The sequence below is a fragment of the Catharus ustulatus genome, chromosome 31 (assembly GCF_009819885.2).
Source record: "Catharus ustulatus isolate bCatUst1 chromosome 31, bCatUst1.pri.v2, whole genome shotgun sequence".
NCBI lineage: Eukaryota > Metazoa > Chordata > Aves > Passeriformes > Turdidae > Catharus > Catharus ustulatus.
Window position 1 is genome coordinate 2,901,910 of NC_046251.1, and position 17,215 is coordinate 2,919,124.

The 17,215-nt window shown below is 67.1% G+C and overlaps 2 protein-coding genes across 3 annotated transcripts; both read right to left on the reverse strand.

Moving 5' to 3' along the window:
* Nucleotides 1-3,758: 3,758 nt before the first annotated feature.
* On the reverse strand, nucleotides 3,759-6,996 carry LOC117009043 (glycoprotein-N-acetylgalactosamine 3-beta-galactosyltransferase 1-like). Its single transcript, XM_033083224.1, has 3 exons — nucleotides 6,740-6,996; nucleotides 4,893-5,557; nucleotides 3,759-4,235 (listed from the first exon to the last, which is right to left on the reverse strand). Exons 1-3 carry the CDS (start codon nucleotides 6,942-6,944, stop codon nucleotides 3,855-3,857), a joined length of 1,251 nt encoding a protein of 416 aa, XP_032939115.1. The 5' UTR covers nucleotides 6,945-6,996; the 3' UTR covers nucleotides 3,759-3,854.
* A 1,254-nt stretch (nucleotides 6,997-8,250) lies between these two features.
* OS9 (OS9 endoplasmic reticulum lectin) lies at nucleotides 8,251-17,209 on the reverse strand. 2 transcript variants are annotated; one of them, XM_033083184.1, is made up of 14 exons: nucleotides 17,043-17,209; nucleotides 15,424-15,600; nucleotides 15,186-15,249; nucleotides 15,020-15,096; nucleotides 14,830-14,928; nucleotides 13,227-13,428; nucleotides 12,039-12,155; nucleotides 11,812-11,915; nucleotides 11,667-11,703; nucleotides 11,405-11,493; nucleotides 11,069-11,335; nucleotides 10,170-10,650; nucleotides 9,972-10,087; nucleotides 8,251-8,610 (listed from the first exon to the last, which is right to left on the reverse strand). In XM_033083184.1, exons 1-14 carry the CDS (start codon nucleotides 17,205-17,207, stop codon nucleotides 8,482-8,484), a joined length of 2,124 nt encoding a protein of 707 aa, XP_032939075.1. In that variant the 5' UTR covers nucleotides 17,208-17,209; the 3' UTR covers nucleotides 8,251-8,481. The 2 variants fall into 2 exon arrangements, with proteins under 2 accessions (XP_032939075.1, XP_032939076.1); XM_033083185.1 differs by having other exon boundaries at nucleotides 8,252-8,610; nucleotides 11,812-11,897.
* Between the last annotated feature and the right edge of the window lie 6 nt (nucleotides 17,210-17,215).

Sequence of the window (17,215 nt, forward strand, 5' to 3'; positions counted from 1 at the left end):
TGCGCTGCTCCTGTCTCTGTCTCTGTCCCGTGCCAGGGGTGATGTCACTGCCACCCAGGTGTCCCTTCCTGTCCCCTGCCCGGGGTTTGGTGTCCCAGCGTGGGGTGGGCACAGCTGGGGTCGGGGTACTGAGGGCAGGGTCACCCCTGCTCGTGTCATCCGCTGTCACCCCTGTCCGTGTCATCCTGTCACCTCTCCCTTGCCCCTGCTCACATCACCCTGTCCCCGTTCCCGCGTGCTGTGTCCCCCTCCCCTGTCACCTCCCTGCTCCCTCTGCCACCCCCATGTCCCTGTCCCCGTGTCCCCCCCGCCCTGGCACAGCCCCGGCTCGGCGGCAGGAGCAGAGCAGACCCCGACTCCCCTCCTTTTCTACAACAACCTTTTGTACGCCCCCTGCCCCTTTCCGTGCCCTGACACCCCCCCCTCGGCCCGACCTCCCCTCGCCCCCCTTTTCTCGGCGTCCCCTCGGGATCCCCGTTAATTTATTGCTTTGTTTAGCGATAGGATAGAGCCAGCCCCTCCCCCCGCGGGGGGGGCACCGCCGGCGGGACCCCCGACCCCTCCCGCCGGCCTGGGGGGGTCGCGTCCCCCTCCCGGGACCCCCCATGAATGTAGGGGCGCCCCGGCTGTGACGCCCCCAAAACGCCCCGGGGCTGAGCCAGGGACCCCCGGGTGGGGCTGGGGAGGGGGCGGGAGGGGCCGGGGGGGGTCAGGCCCGGGGGTCCGGGGGTCCGGGGTCCGGGGTCCGGGCCGTGTACAGTGTTTTCATCTCTCGGGTGTAACTGTAAGTACGTGACAATGTCGGACACTGGTGCTGTGACCCGGTTCGTCCTTCCCGCGGGGGTCATGGGGACACGGGGGGACACAGGGGACACGGAGGGGCACGGGGAGGCACAGGGGACATGGGGAGGCACAGGGGCACAGGGGACACGGGGAGGCACAGGGGACACGGGGAGGCACAGGGGCACAGGGGACACGGGGAGGCACAGGGGACACGGGGGGGCACAGGGGACACGGAAGGGCACAGAGGACACGGAGGGACACAGGGGACACGGAGGGACACAGGGGACACAGAGGGGCACGGGGGACACAGAGGGGCACAGGGGACACAGGGAGGCGCGGGGGGCACAGGGGACACAGGGGACACGGAGGGACACAGGGGACACAGAGGGGCCCAGGGGACACAGCGTGCAGGGGGCACAGGGGTGACAGTGGCACGAAGAGAGTGACACAGAGTGCAGAGGGCACGGCGGGGTGAGTGACACAATCACGGGGCGGTGGGGACACGGGGTGGGTGACACAGAGTGGCACGTGGGGGCGTGAATGACACGAGGTGAGGGCATCACGGGGAGCTGGGTCACACAGGGACAGGGGTGGGTGACAGTGAGGTGTCACAGGGCCGGGGAGAAGGTCGGGGTGCGGCCTCTGTGCACGGCTGGGGGGCACTGGGGGGAACTGGGGGGAACTGGGGGACACTGGAGGGCACTGGGGGCAAAGCGGAGCTCTGAGGAGTGACTGGGGCACTGGAGGGCACTGGGGGGCACTGGGGAGATACTGGGGGACATGGGGGGCAAGAGGAGCGCTGAGGAGTAACTGGGGCACTGGAAGGCAGTGGGAAACATGGCAGGGGGCACTGGAGGCACTGGAGGGCACTGGGGGGCACTGGGGGCAAAGCGGAGCTCTGAGGAGTAACTGGGACACTGGAGGCACTGGAGGGCACTGGGGGGCACTGGGGGGCACTCAGGGTCAGCGAAGGGCACTGGAGGACACTGGGAGGCACTGGAGGGCACTGGGGGGCACTGGGGGGCACTCAGGGACACCGAGGAACACTGGAGGCACTGGGGGCAAAGTGGAGCACTGAGGGGTAATCAGGGCACCGGAGGCACACCGGGGGGCACTGGGAGGAATTGGGGACATTGGGGGGCACTCAGGGACACCGAGGGACACTGGAGGCACTGGGGGGACACTGGGGGGCACTCAGGGACATCGAAGGGCACTGGGAGGCACTGGGGGGCACTGGGGGGCACTCAGGGACATCGAGGGACACTGGGGAGCACTGGGGGGCACTGGGGGGCACTGGGGGACACTCAGGGACACCGAGGGGCACCGAGGGGCACTGGGGGGCACTGGGAAACACTGGAGGGCACTGGGAAGCACTGGGGAGCACTGGGGGGCACTCAGGGACACCGAGGGGCACTGGGCACGAGCTGCCGCCCCCTCCGTGCCCCGCCGGTCACCGGATCCCCGGAACTGAGCGCCGGGGGCGGGGCTGGGGGCGGGACAGCACCAGAGTGGGCGTGGTCTACGATGGGCGGGGTTTGTATATCAATGAGATGGGCGTGGTCTGAGAGGTGTAAATAAGGGGGCGTGTCCAACCGGCCAGGCTGCAGGAGGGCGAGTTTTGATTGGCGGGCGGGATCGATATGCAAACGAGATGGGTGTGGCTTAACGAGCCCCAGTGGGCGGTGCCCGCGGTGTGGGCGGGGCTTGACTGGGTGTGTCCCTGAGGGGGAATGGGGTGAAGCCAACACCTGGACAGATGTGCGATGTGGAGGGTTTGGGGAGGGGACAAGCAGCAGGTCGGGCACACACGGGAACCGAAACCACCCGTCCTGTCCTGTACCTGTCCCCAGCCTGTCCCCCGCCCGCATTGTCCCCTCCTCGTCCCCAGCCTGTCCCCCGCCCTCACTGTCCCCTCCCCGTCTCCAGCCCCCGCCCTCATTGTCCCCTCCCCGTCCCCAGCCCCCGCCCTCACTGTCCCCTCCCCTCCCCGTCCCCAGCCCCGTGCTCCCATCACCACCGCACGGTCCGTGAGGTGTCCCCAGCCCCGCTGTCCCTCCAGTGCCACCAGCTCAGAGGCGTGCACAGCAGCAGGGTCCGTGTCCCCTCTGAGTCCCCTTTTCCCCTTGTCCCCGTGTCCCCCTGGCCCTCTGTCGCTGCTCCCACCACCCACAGACCCCCCCAGAGTGACAGCGGGACCCGCCCAGCTCCGTGTCCTGCTGAGCCCCCCAACCCCCCCCTCCCCCCCAGCCCTCAGCCCCGCTTTGCCCCCCCGGCTCAAAGCCACCACATCCCCGCAAAGCTCATTAAAACCGCTAATTAGGGCCACGAGGGTCCGCCCGGGGGGCGTGGGGGACGGGGGGGGTCTCAGGGCATTTGTGGACCCCGGGGAAGGAATGGGGGGGTGCCCTGCCCCCAGCCCCGCCTTTCTCCCCGTGCATCCCCAAATTTGTCGCCTCCTTCACTCCCCAGCTCGGGGGGCACCGTGTCCCCCTCACTGTTCCCGACCCCCAAAATTCCCCCTCTGTGGCCACTGACCCCTCCCAGGAATTGGGGGGATCACTTGGGGGGTTCCAGGGATCCAGGGGGGGGTGACTCGAGGGGGACAGAGCTGGTGGAGGGGGGGGTGCCACAGGATCACGGCCACGGGGGTGGGGAGACAACACGGACCTGGGGGGGGCACTGTCACCATGGTGGGGACACCCTGAGGATGGGCATGGTCACAAATGAGGGCCACCCCAGAAACAGAGCTGGGGACAGGTGACAGGAGGTGACAGGAGGGGACAGAAGGGGACAGGAGGGGACGGGAGGTCTCACACTGTCCCCACCTTGGGGTCCTGTCTGGGTCCCATCACCCACAGCCCCCCCGGAGCGCTGCCCATCCCCCCCAGCTCCGTGTCCTCCCCTCCCGTCCCTCCCCTGTCCCCCAAAGCCCCGAGGGCCCCGTCCCGCGGTGCCCCACCCCCGGATCAGGGCCATCCAGTCCCTGCAAAGCTCATTAGCAGTCACTAATTAGGGCCACGCGGGTCCATCGGGGAAGGGGGGCTGGGGTGGGCGCAGGACACGGGGAGGGCTCAGGACATTTGGGGCTGTGGGGGTGTCCCCTCCCCCGCGTGCACCCCGCTGTAGGAACCCCCCAAATCTGGGGCCGCCTTCAGCGCGGGGGGGGTCCGGGAAGGGTTGGGGGGTTTGGGTGCGTGGGGACCTGGGTGGCTCCGGGTGGCTCTGGGGGACACGGGGGTCCAGGTGGCGTTTGGGGACACGGGGGTCTCGGTGGCGTTTAGGGACACGGGGGTCCGGGGGGTGTTTGGGGACACGGGGGGGCGCAGGGCGGGCTGGTAGCGGGGGCTGTAGCCGTAGGGGCGCAGGCGCTGGCTCAGGTACTCCAGCGTGTACATCTCCTCCCCGGACACGTAGTGGAAGGACACGGCCAGGTCTGAGCAGCAGCGGGGACCCTGCGGGGACAGAGGGACAGGCTCGGGGGTGGCGCTGGGCACTCAGTGTCCCCCACCCCCCTTGGTGACACAGGGAAGGGTGGGGAGGGGAGCTGGGAGATGTCCCTGATCGCCGGGGCAGGCACAGAGACCATGGGCACAGGGAGGGGACCCTGGTGACAGAGGGGACACCACGGCTGGAACCACAGTCACGTGTTGGGAGCCATGGCAGTGGGATCATGGCTGTGTGGGGAAGATCGAGGCCACCACGGTCACACATGGGGAAGGACACACAGGGGTTGTGTAGGGACATCCTGGCCATGGGTGGGACCTCACCGGGATTTGGGGGTGATACCATGGCCGGACATGACAGCCAGGCATGAGGGTGACACATCTCAGTGGTGTCACCACCCTGGGAGGTGGCCAGGGACCTGTGAGGGGGTCATGGGGACACAAATGGTCCGTGGATTGTGGGGGAAGGTGATACCCAAGGAAAGCAGTGACCGCTCACAGGGAGATGCTGGCCACACGTGGGGCTCTGAGGATGCACATGGGGGGCTCTGGCCATGCAGGGGGGGACAGAGCCACTCATGAGGGGGTCACAACCACCCCAGCCGCCCCTCCCCAGGCTGCAGTGACAGAGTGACCCGTGGCTGGTGGCCCCAGGCTGTGACCCACCTCCACCACGGGGTACCAGCAGTAACGCTGGTACCAGAAATCCCGGGCGAAGTGATGCGTGAGGTGAATCTCGGGTGGGAAGGGGTGGAACGTCTCCCTGCCCCACGTGTCCCGGGAATCCCCCACGGCCACCCCGAGCCTCTCCAGGCACTGTCCCAGCGCCACGTCCTCCTCGGGGCCGCTGTGGCCGCAGGTGCCGCGGGTGAGGGCGGTGGCCACGCGGGCCAGCGCTGCCCGGCTCAGCACGTAGCCAGCCCCGCCGCTCATGTAGCCCTGGCGGGCGAAGGGTCGGAATCGCTTCCCGAAATAGAGGGGCCGCTGTGGCGAGTGCGCGGCCAGCAGCCAGCGCAGGTTGTCCAGCACCACGAAGGTGTCATCGTCAGCCTTGAGGAACCAGTCGGCGCTGTGGCGGTGGTGTCGCTGCACGTACTGCAGAGCGCGGATGGTTTTCCAATAGAGCTGGGCACGACCCTCGGGCACCCCCAGCCCCACGGCCGGGAAGTGCGGGGCGGGCTCGGAGCTCACGAACAGCGCCACGTTGCAGTGCCGTGCCCAAGTGTCCCGCACGTGCCGGGCCTTGGGCTCCAGGTTTTGGGGCGCTGTCATCACCCAGCACAGCACCCGGACCCGCTGGAACAGCCCCCGGGCCACCCCCGCGTCCTCGCCTGGGGGAGAAGGGGCCACGCTGAGCACGGAGCAGTGACCTCGATGTCCCCAAATTGTCACAATCAGGGTGTGGTCACACTGTCCCCCAATAAATGGAGCAGAGACCCCGATGTCCCCAAATTGCCACGATCAGGGTGTGGTCACACTGTCCCCCACAAATAGAGCAGAGACCCCGATGTCCCCAAATTGCCACGATCAGGGTGTGGTCACAATGTTCCCCACAAATGGAATAGAGACCCCCGATGTCCCCAAATTGCCACAGTCAGGGTGTGATCACTGTCCCCCAGTAAATGGATCAGAGACCCCGATGTCCCCAAATTGTCACAATCAGGGTGTGGTACCGTCCCCCAATAAACGGAGCAGAGACCCCGATGTCCCCACATTGTCACAATCAGGGTGTGGTCACTGTCCCCTACAAATACAGCAGAGATCCTGATGTCCCCAAATTGTCATGATTAGGGTGTGGTCACTGTCCCCCAATAAATGGAGCAGAGACCCTGATGTCCCCACATTGTCCCAATCAGAGTGTGGTTGCTGTCCTCCAATAAATGGAGCAGAGACCCCGATGTCCCCAAATTGTCACAGTCAGGGTGTGGTCACAATGTCCCCCACAAATGGAATAGAGACCCTGATGTCCCCAAATTGTCACAGTTAGGGTGTGATCACTGTCCCCCAATAAATGTATCAGAGACTCCGATGTCCCCAAATTGTCACAATCAGGGTGTGGTCACCGTCCCCCAATAAATGGAGCAGACACAGGGAGCGAGGGCCCCCCCTCCCACTCTCCTGCCACCCCATCCCACCAGAGCCCCCCAAGTCCTCTCCAGTGCCAGCCCCCATGACAGCAGTGCCCCCACCATGGCAGCAGTGCCACCCCCCATGGCAGCAGTGTCACCCCCACGGCAGCAGTGCCCCCACCATGGCAGCAGTGCCCCCACCATGACAGCAGTGTCACCCCCCATGGCAGCAGTGTCACCACCATGGCAGCAGTGTCACCACCACGGCAGCAGTGCCACCACCATGGCAGCAGTGTCACCCCCCATGGCAGCAGTGTCACCCCCCATGGCAGCAGTGCCCCCACCATGGCAGTAGTGTCACCACCATGGCAGCAGTGTCACCCCCCATGGCAGCAGTGCCCCCACCATGGCAGCAGTGTCACCCCCTATGGCAGCAGTGCCCACCTGCAGTGTCCGACGGGGCCAGGCTGTAGAGCGCGGGGGATGAGGGGGTCCCGGGGGGGGCAGTGCCCACCCGGGGGTCCCAGCTGGGGACAGGCACAGGCTGGGGCAGCAGGAGGACGTGGAGGAGGAGGAAGGTGGTGATGAAGCCCACCACGATGCCCCCGTAGAAGGGCAACCAGGAGCTCTGCAGGCCCAGGAGCAGCATGGGGACACCTGGCTCGTGTATGTGGGGGTCAGTGGGGACTCCCCCGTCACCCCTCTCGATCTGTCACTGCCACCAGCTGGGGAAAACCCACGGAGGGTGAGGGACAGGACTCACGGGAGGGGGAGTGACACACACACACACACGGAGTGACACCCACGGGACAGCAGTGGCACCCCGGGCTGGGCCCCCAGGTTCATGGTGAGGGACAGAACCTCTGCTTTTAGGGGGACAAGGGTAATTTCTCCCCCCCGGACCCCCGGATTATCCTCAGCCCCTTGTGGGTGGGGACAGTGGGGGCGAGGGACAGGGAACACAGCGTGGGGGGTACAGGTGGGGGTGGTGCCTCACCTGGGCCGGGGGTCCCGGTTCTGACCGGGAGTCCCAAGATCTCTGCCGGTCCCTGCTTGGTTTGGGGGTCCTGGTGGCTCTGGTGGCTCTGCTCGCCCTGGGGGCACCAGCGGACCTGGGGCTCCACGGGTTCCTGTGCCTGCGCCGCTGCCCCCGAGGCTGTGGTGCTCCCGGTGATCCCGGTCCCGGTGGCACCTCTGTCCCCGAGGTTGTGGCGCTCCCGGTCCCGGTGGCACCGCTGTCCTCGAGGTTGTGGCGGTCCGGGTGGTCCCGCTCCGCTCGGGGATCCCGGTGGCACCGCTGGTCCCGAGAGTTGTGGCGGTCCCGGTCCCGGTGGCCCCGCTGTCCCCGAGGCTTTGGCGCTCCCGGTGGCCCCGCTGTCCCCGAGGCTGTGCCGGTCCCGGTGGCACCGAGGCTGTGGCGGTCCCGGTCCCGGTGGCCCCGCTGTACCCGGGGCTGCGGCGGACCCGGTGGTCCCGGTGGCCCCGAGGCTGTGCCGCTCTCGATCCCCTCGGGGGTCCCGCTGTCCCCGCCCCCCCGCGCTCCCATTGGCCGAGGCCGGGCGAGCCCCTACCCCGCCCCGATTCTGATTGGCTGCCGTGCCCCTGGCCCCGCCCCACCCTGATTCTGATTGGCTGACGCGCTCCTGACCCCGCCCCTCCCCGTAATTTTAGGGGGGCGATCCCCGGGACCGGGGCTGTGAAGACCCCGGGACAGCGGGGACACAGCGGGGACACAGCGGGGACACAGCGGGGCGGGGGGACACAGACACAGCCCGGGGTGACCTCGGTTTATTGATTAAAAGGGGAGGGGGCAAAGAGGCCGAACGACTTCGTTCCATCTCATTATGAGAGAGCGAACCCCCCCCACGGGGGGAGCACGAATGGCTCCAGCGGCAACAGGACCCCCCACCCACTCACAACCCCCCTCCCCCAAACCCCCCAACCCTAAATCACAGCCATTCCTCCCCCCCCACCCCCCCCAGTCCATCCATGTCACAAATGTGCCCAACGGCAGGGCAAGGTCCCCCCGGGGGGTGACAGTGACCCCCCCCAGCAGGGCAGGGCCCCGGGGGGACACAGCGACCTCCCCCCAACGAGGGCAGGGCCCCCCCGTGCCCAGCCCCACAGCAGGGACACAATCACCATTCTGGGGGACATTCAGCATTTGAGGGATGAGAATTTGGGGATCAGAAGTCTTGGTCCTCAGAGTCGGGGGGCGGGGGGGGCTCGTCCCGTTTCCCCCAGACGAAGCGATAATTGTCCTCCAGGGCCTGCTGCCGCCGCCGCTCCTTCTGCGCCTCCTCCGTGCCCTGCACCTGGGGGGGACAGCGGTGTCACCTCAGCTCAGGGTCACCTCAGTGTCCCCTCAGCTCAGTGTCACCTCAGCTCAGTGTCACCTCAGTGTCCCCTCAGCTCAGTCTCACCAGCTCAGTGTCACCTCAGTGTCCCTCAGCTCATTGGCACCTTATCTCAGTGTCCCCTCAGCTCAGTGTCACCTCAGCTCAGTGTCACCAGCTCAGTGTCACCTCAGCTCATCTCAGTGTCCCCTCAGCTCAGTGTCCCCTCAGCTCAGTGTCACCAGCTCAGTGTCACCTCAGCTCAGTGTCCCCTCAGTGTCACCTCAGCTCAGTGTCACCTCACCTCAGCTCAGTGTCCCCTCAGCTCAGTGTCCCCTCAGCTCAGTGTCACCTCAGTGTCCCCTCAGTGTCACCTCAGCTCAGTGTCACCTCAGTGTCCCCTCAGTGTCCCTCAGCACAGTGTCACCTCAGCTCAGGGTCACCTTATCTCAGTGTCCCCTCAGCTCATTGTCACCTCAGCTCAGTGTCACCAGCTCAGTGTCACCTCAGCTCATCTCAGTGTCCCCTCAGCTCAGCGTCACCTCATCTCAGTGTCCCCTCAGCTCAGCTCAGTGTCCCCTCAGCTCAGCTCAGTGTCACCTCATTTCAGTGTCCCCTCAGCTCAGTGTCACCTCACCTCAGCTCAGTGTCCCTCATCTCAGTGTCACCTCAGTGTCCCCTCAGCTCAGTGTCTCCTCAGCTCAGTGTGACCTCAGCTCAGTGTCCCCTCAGCTCATCTCAGTGTCGCCTCAGTGTCCCCTCAGCTCAGTGTCACCAGCTCAGTGTCCCTCAGCTCAGTGTCACCTCAGTTCAGTGTCCCCACACCTCAGTGTCCCTCATCTCAGTGTCCTCAGTGTCCCTCACCTCAGTGCCCCCTCACCTGAGCGTCCCCTTCATCTCAATTCCCCCCTCACCTGAGTGTGCCCTCATCTCAGTGCCCCCCTTACCTCAGTGTGCCCCCCAGTGTCCCCCTTACCTCAGTGTCCCTCACCTCAGTGCCCCCCTCACCTCAATGTTCCCCCTCACAGGAGTGTCCCCTCACCTCACTGCTCCCCCACTTTTCCCTCCTCAGCCCCCCCGTGCCTGTGTCCTGCCCTCAGTGTGTGTCCCCGTGCCTCAGTTTCCCCCACATTCACTGACACCCCCAACACCCCATCCCTCAGCCCCCACACTCCCCAGCCCTGCCGTGCCTCAGTTTCCCCCAAAACCATAAAATCCCCTCCTCCCGAGCCTCAGTTGTGTCCCCATCCCTCCTTACCCCTCCCTCCTCCCTCGGTGCCCCTCCCCCGTCCCCCGGTCCCCTCCCCCGCCCCTCCTTGTCCCTCCCCGTGTCCCCGCACCAGGATGCTGAGGAAAATCTCCTTCAGGCTCCGGGAATCCTCCTCCGACAGCCACTGCGCCGCCTCCTCCTCCTCGCCCCCCGACGACGCCGTCACGATCTTGATCTCGATTTTCCCTGCACAGGGGACGATTTGGGGGGGTTGATTTGGGACAGGGGGGGCTCCCCCCGCTGCCTCCCCCGGCCGGACCCCTCCTACCTTCAGCCCTCAGCCCCTCCTTGGCCAGCAACGCCCGCACCTCATTCTCCACCTGCGGCAGCTGCGAGGGGCTCTGGTTCTCCCGGGGGGGCTCCTGATCCTCCCGGGGGTGTTCCTGATCCTCCCTGGGGGTTTCCTGATCCTCCCGGGGGGGTTCCAGCTTCCCCTGGGGGGGTTCCCGGTCCTGCTCGCGGTTCCCGACCCTGCTCATCCTCACCCGCACCCGCCCCTCGCTGGGGAGCCTGTGGCTGCCCTTCCTCGCGGCTCCTCCCTCCTCCTCCTCCTCCTCCTCCTCCTCCCTGTGCCCCCCGGGAGTGGGGGAGGGCCCGGAGGGGTCTCGGCGGGGCTCGGGGGGGTCGTGCCGGGGCTCAGCCCTGTCCAGCCGGTCCATCAGCCGGGTCAGGGTGGACGCCAGGGTTCGGGTTGCTCGGCTCCGGTCGAACTCCCCCTTCAGCCCCTCGGTCTCCAGCTCATCCTCCACCTGCAGAAAGGGTTCAACGAGGGTTCGCTGGCCTGGCCAGCAGGTACCCAAAGCAGCTGGCCCAGAAAGGTTGTCCCCAGCCTGTCCCCATCTTTGCTGGGCAGCCCTGGCACAGCCAGAGGGTCCCCAGCACAGCCAGGGCACCTCAACCCTGCCAGGGGCTCCCCAGAGCACTCAGGGGGGTCCCAGTGTCACTGTGGGGGTCCCAGCCCATCCAGGAGGGTCTCAGTGTCACTGTGGGGGTCCCAGCTCAGCCAGGGGGGTCCCAGCCCATCCAGGGGTGTCCCAATGTCACTGTGGGGGTTCCAGTGTCACTGTGGGGGTCCCAGTGTCACTGTGGGGGTCCCAGCCCATCCAGGGGGGTCCCAGTGTCACTGTGGGGTCCCAGCCCATCCAGGGGGTCCCAGCCCAGCCCCACCTCGCTGATGATGCTGTCAAACTCCTGCTCCATCTGACTCTTCACCTCCTCCTTCAGCCTCGCCACCTGCTCCCGCGGCAGCAGCTCCAGCCCGGCCAGCAGCGGCCCTGCCTCCTCCTCCTCATCTTCATCCTCCTCCTCCTCCTCCTCCCCCGCAGGAGGGGCCTCAGGGCCCGGCAGGGGCTCGGGGCTGGGGGGCTCCATGGGGCCAGGGGGGGCTGGGGGAGCTTTTGCTGCCTCCTCCTCCTCGCTCACCTTCTCCTTGGCCTGAGGGAGGGGGAGGGGCTCAGGGGGAAACTGAGGCACAGAGACCCCAGGGCAGGGGACAGTCCCCACCTTCCTGGTGCTCTCCTTCAGCTCCTCGATGAACTGCAGCAGGTCCCCGGGGCTCCGGATCACCTTGAAGTGGATTTTCTTCCGTGGGTCTACGGGGGAAGCCAGAACAGGGGGCTGGGAGTGGCAGGGGGGGCACAGGGGGACATAGGGACACAGGGAGGTGACAGGGGGGGACACGGGGAGGGTAGGGAGGTGACACGGGGGACACAGGGAGGGCAGGGAAGTGACACAGGGTGACACAGGGTGACACCTCAGGACTCACCAGCTGCCCGAGCTCCAGCTGCCCTCGGGGACGGTTCCTGCAGGGAGGGGACAGGGAATGGAGCAGGGCTCTAAACCCACCCCAAAGTGACCCCAACCCACCCCAAAGTGACCCCCAGAATGTCCCCAGGGTCACTGGGACTCACCCTGGTGCTGTCCCGCTGGTCACTGGCTGTCACTGTCACCTCCTGGTCCCCAGCTGTCCCATCCTTGGCTGGGTCTGGCTGGTTCCCTGGCACAGGAGGGGACATTGCTGCCACAGTGGGGACACGCCTGGCACCGGGAGCTTCGAGCCCACAGCCAGGCCAGGGCTCCCAGAAGGACAGGGGACACAGGCTGTGCTGTCACCATGAGGGGGGGACAGGGGTCATACCCTCCTGGGTGCCCTCAGGGCTCTGGGAGGGGGTCTCAGTGTCCCTGTCACTCCACAGCCGCGTGTCCAGTGTCCGGAGCTCCTCCGAGATCTCCTCCACCTTCCTCTTGGTGTCAGCTGGGGACACAGGGGACAGGGACAGTGACAGCACAGCTGTGGGGGGACAGGCCCAGCTCCACACTGTGGGGGACCATGGCAGTCCTGTGCTGGAGGGGACAAGGCCAGCCCTGGCATAGAGGGAACAGTGCCAGTCCCAGTGCCAGCCCCAGGACAGAGGGGACAGGGCAGGAAGGTGACAGTGCCAGCCCTAGGACAGAGAGGACAAGGACAGGCTGGAGAGAACGGTGCCAGCCCCAGGATGGAGGGAGAGGGCCAGCCTCGGGATGGGATCAAGGCCAGCTGGGGGACATGGGGACAAGGCCAGCTGGGGGACATGGGGACAAGGCCAGCTGGGGGATGACAGTGCCAGCCTCAAGATAAGAGGGGACAGGGCAGCCTGGATGGGACAGTGCCAGCTGCAGGCTGATGGGGACAGTGCCAGCCCCAGGCCACAGGGGACAGTGCCGGCCCAGACTGAAAGGGACAGTGCCACCCTGGGCTGAAAAGACAGTGCCAGCCCAGACTGAAGGGGCACTGCCAGGCTGAAGGGGACAGTGCCAGCTGCAGGCTGAAGAGGACATTGCCAGCTGCAGGCTGAAGGGGACAGTGCCACCCCAGGCTGTTGGGGACAGTGCCAGGCTGAAGGGACAGTGCCAGCTGCAGGCTGAAGGGACAGTGCCACCCCAGGCTGAAAGGGACAGTGCCACCCCAGGCTGAATGGGGACAGTGCCAGGCCAAAGGGGACAGTGCCACGCCAGGCTGAAAGGGACAGTGCCACCCCTGGCTGAAGGGGACAGTGCCAGCCCAGGCTGATGGGGACAGTGCCAGACTGAAGGGGACAGTGACCCCAGGCTGAATGGGGACAGTGCCAGCCCAGGCTGATGGGGACAGTACCAGACCAAAGCGGACAGTGACCCCAGCCCAAAAGGGACAGTGCCACCCCATGCCTAGCCTGAGCTGAAGGGACAGTGCCAGCCCAAAGGGGACAGTGCCAGCCCAGGTTGAAGGGACAGTGATAGGCTGAAAGAGACAGTGCCAGGTTGAAGGGACAGTGCCCCCCCACTCCCAGCCCGTGTCCCCAGTACTCACAGACTTGTGCCCGCACGTACTGCACGTACTGCGCGGGTGACAGGGCGGGCTGGCAGCGGATGGGCTGCGGTGCCAGCCCCGGGGCGGGCCGCAGGAACGGGTGGTGGCAGATGCGCGTGGTGTGCACCGTCAGCACGTACGAGCACGACTGCGGCTCGTCCACGCGGGCAATGTAATCCCCGGCGCCCTCCTCGCACAGGAACTGTGGGGACAGCGCTGGGTGACATCCTGACCTCCTCCCACAGGTGTCCCTGTGTGCTGTGGTGTCCCTGTGTGCTGTGGTGTTCCTGTGCTCTGCGGTGTCCCTGTGTGCTGTGGTGTCCCCATGCCCTATGGTGTCCCTGTGCCCTGTGGTGACCCCATGCTCTACGGTGTCCCCAAGCCCTGTGGTCTCTCCACGCTCTGCAGTGTCCCCGTGCTCTGTGGTGTCCCTGTGCCCTGTGGTGTCCCTGTGCCCTGTGGTGTGCCCATGCCCTGTGGTGTCACCATGTTCTGCAGTGTCCCCCATACCCTGTGGTGTCCCCGTGCCCCGCAGTGTCCCCATGCTCTGCAGTGTCCCTGTGCCCTGCAGTGCCCCCATACCGTGTGGTGTCCCCTGTGCCCTGTAGTGTCCCCTGTGCCCTGCAGTGTCCCTGTGCCCTGCAGTGTCCCCTGTGCCCTGCGGTGTCCCCTATGATCTGCAGTGTCCCCCTGTGCCCTGCAGTGCCCCCATACCGTGTGGTGTCCCCTGTGCCCTGTAGTGTCCCCTGTGCCCTGCAGTGCCCCTGTGCCCTGTGGTGTCCCCTATGATCTGCAGTGTCCCCCTGTGCCCTGCAGTGTCCCCATGCCCTGCAGCATTTCCATGCCCCGCAGTGTTCCCCTGTGCCCTGCAGTGTCCCTGTGCCCCATGGTGTCCCCATGCCCTATGGTGTCCTCATGTGCCCTGTGGTGTCCCCCATTCCCCGTGGTGTCCCCCATGACCTGTGGTGTTCCTGTGCTCCGCAGTGTCCCGTGCCCTGTGGAGTCCCCCGTGCTCTGCAGTGTCCCTGTGCCCTGCAGTGTCCCCATGCCCTGCAGTGTCCCCATGCCCTGTGGTGCTGCCATGTTCTGCAGTGTCCCCCATACCTTGAGGTCTCCCCATGCCCTGTTGTGTCCCCGTGCCCTGCGGTGTTCCTGTGCCCTGCGGTGTCCCCTTGTGCCCTGTCATGTCCCCCATGCCCCGCAGTGTCCCCCTGTGCCCCACGGTGTCCCCCATGCTCTGCGCTGTCCCTGTGCCCTGCAGTGTCCCTTGCACCACGGTGTCCCCCCGTGCCCTGCAGTGTCCCCCACCCTGTGGTGCCCCCATGCCCTGCGGTGTCCCCATGCCCTGTGGTGCCGCCATGTTCTGCAGTGTCCCCCATACCTTGAGGTCTCCCTGTGCCCTGCAGTGTCCCTGTGCCCTGCAGTGTCCCCCATGTCCCACGGTGTCCCTGTGCCCTGCAGTGCCACCATACCTTGTGGTCTCCCCCTGCCCTGTAGTGTCCCTGTCCCCTGCAGCGTCCCCGTGCCCTGCAGTGTCCCCATACCTCGTGGTCTCCCTGTGCCCTGTAGTGTCCCTGTCCCCTGCGCTGTCCCCGGTCCTTACCCGGACCTCGGCCTCGCGGGCGCGCCCGGTGAGGTCGCAGCGGGAGCCGTTCACGTAGCTCTGGCTGTGGTAGCGCCTCAGCTGGTGCTGCTTGGAGGCCTGGAGGGACAGGGAGGGACACAGGGTGGGCACAGGGACAGCCCTGTCCCTGCCACCCACCTGCTGTCCCCAAGGTGGGGGGGACACAGACCTTGGCTGTCTCGTCATCCCAGTCAAAGGCAGACTGGTAATAGCCCAGGACAAGGATGTCACCCTTGATCTCAGACTCTGTGGGGAGTGGGCACAGAGAGGGCAGATATTGAGGTGGGGGGGCGGCCACCAGGGCCACTCAGCCCCTCCCCTGTCCCCAGTGTCACCTTCCAGGTGGTACTGCTGGATGTGCCTCCCATAGCAGAACTCGTACGTCCACCAGTCCTTGGTCTGGGAAGAGCGAGCAGAGCCCCGGGGTGAGGCTGGGTGAGGCTGGGGGTGCCCCCCTGGCAGCCCCCACACCCCCCTGGCAGCCCCCACGCCCCCTGGCAGCCCCCACGCCCCCCTGGCAGCCCCCACGCCCCCTGGCAGCCCCCACGCCCCCCTGGCAGCCCCCAGCCCCACCTTGAGCAGGCAGGGCGCTGTCCCCATGGGCCGCAGCAGCTCGGCCACGCCCGAGCCGTTGTAGAGCCGGGGGTCCCGGGGGGGGCCCGGGGGGGGCCCCACGGCCGCGGGGGGCAGGCGGCACTCGTAGCGCTGCTTGAACCTCGAGGCCACGGTCACCACATCCTCAGCCTGGTGCTGGGGGGGACACGGGGTTGTCAGAGCCCTGGGTACCACCCAGGAGCCCACAGCCCCTGGCAGGACAGTTCAGACCCCCCGGGACCCTGAAATCTGCCCCTATGGGGAAGAACCCCCCGTCAGTGCCCTCCAGCACCCTGAACCCCCCTGTGACCCCAGAGACTCCCCTGGTGACCCCACAGCTCCCCTGGTGACCCTGCAACCTCCCAGGGACCCCACAGCCCCCACAGTGACCCCGCAGCCCTTCAGTGATCCTGCAGCCCCCCTGGTGACCCTGCAGCCTCCCAGTGACCCCACAGCCCTTCAGTGACCCCACAGCCCCTTCAGTGATCCCACAGTCCCCCCAGGGACCCCACAGCCCTTCAGTGACCCTACAGACTCCTCCTGGCACCCCACAGCCACCCCTGTAGCCCTGCAGCTCCCCCAGTGATCCCGTAGCCACCCCAGTGACCCCAGAGCCACCCCAGATTCTCTCAGTGACCCCACAACCCCCCAGCCCTGACCCCACAGCCGCCCCGGGCGGGACGGGACAGACTCCACAACCCACCCCCTCCCTCGGGGCCAGGCCAAACCACAGCTTCCCCCAGCACAGCCTCCACCCACGTCCCTGTCACAGTCCAGGGCACACGGCGGGGGTGGGGACAGTTCTGTCACTGCCCCCAGCAGCTGCGGGGGGCTCCGGACCACCCCTCAAACCCTCAGGGGTTGCTCGGCAGCTTCTTCCCCACAGTTCGAGGAGCAACAGGAAAGTCCCAGAGCCAAAAACCCGGCAGCACCTGCGCGCGGGGCGTCCCCTCCCTCCCAAATTCGGGAAATCGGAACATGAACCGAGAGGACAATCACCTCGGCCACCGCCACACCCACATCCGCCGTGGCGGAATATCTCCAGGAACATCTGGAGCAGCCGAGGCGCGGCCCCACCAGCTCTAACGGAACCCTCGGGCCCGGCTGTCCCCGCGGAGCCGCTCAGCGAGGGAGGTACGGAGCAGTCCTTCCCCATCCCCGTGTGCCCCCTGCGCTGACTCCCGGCCAGGGCGCCCCCCGGGCCCGTGTCCCGAACCCGAGCCCGGGCCGGGACCCGCCGGTGCCGCTGCCCCCAGCCCTGGGTGAGTCCGGGCAGCCTCCATGACCCCGACTCGGTGCCTCCGGTCCCGTTCCCGCCCCGAACGGCCGTCCCTGGCCGCTGTAGGGACCCCCGGCCCCGGTACGAGCCCCATAGGGAGCACAGGTCGGTACCCCGGGCCCGGTACAGCCCCCCGCCGGTGCCCCGTCCTCGGACAGCTGCTCCCGATCCCCGCAGAACCCCCCGGCCGGCATTCCTGACCCGCAGCCGGTGCCCCTCTCCTCGGCAGCCCCACGGCCGGTGCGCCGGTCCCGGTAGGGTCCGCAGGACGCTCTCGCTTCCCCCCACCCAACCGTTGTCCCCGGTGTCTGCGGCGCACCTGCCCGGCCAGCACGGGCTCGGCCAGGATCTCGAGGCCGTACTTGAGCTCGCTGAGCTCCTGCAGGTTGAGCACGGCTCGGGCCCCGCGGAGGGGCCACCCCGGGCCAAGCAGCGCCAGCAGTGCCAGCACCGCCACCGGCCCCGGGCCCCGCCGCGCCGCCATCTTCCCCC

Coding starts and splice junctions, on each gene's coding strand:
- LOC117009043 (XM_033083224.1), bottom strand. CDS start 6,944: ATGCTGCTCCTGGGCCTGCAGAGCTCCTGGTTGCCCTTCTACGGGGGC. Junction 5,558..6,739: donor GGCCCCGTCGGACACTGCAG/GTGGGCACTGCT, acceptor CTTCTCCCCCAG/GCGAGGACGCGGGGGTGGCC. Junction 4,236..4,892: donor GCTGGTACCCCGTGGTGGAG/GTGGGTCACAGC, acceptor CTGTCCCCGCAG/GGTCCCCGCTGCTGCTCAGA.
- OS9 (XM_033083184.1), bottom strand. CDS start 17,207: ATGGCGGCGCGGCGGGGCCCGGGGCCGGTGGCGGTGCTGGCACTGCTG. Junction 12,156..13,226: donor GTACGTGCGGGCACAAGTCT/GTGAGTACTGGG, acceptor CTGTGTCCCCAG/CTGACACCAAGAGGAAGGTG. Junction 10,651..11,068: donor TTGACAGCATCATCAGCGAG/GTGGGGCTGGGC, acceptor CCCTTTCTGCAG/GTGGAGGATGAGCTGGAGAC.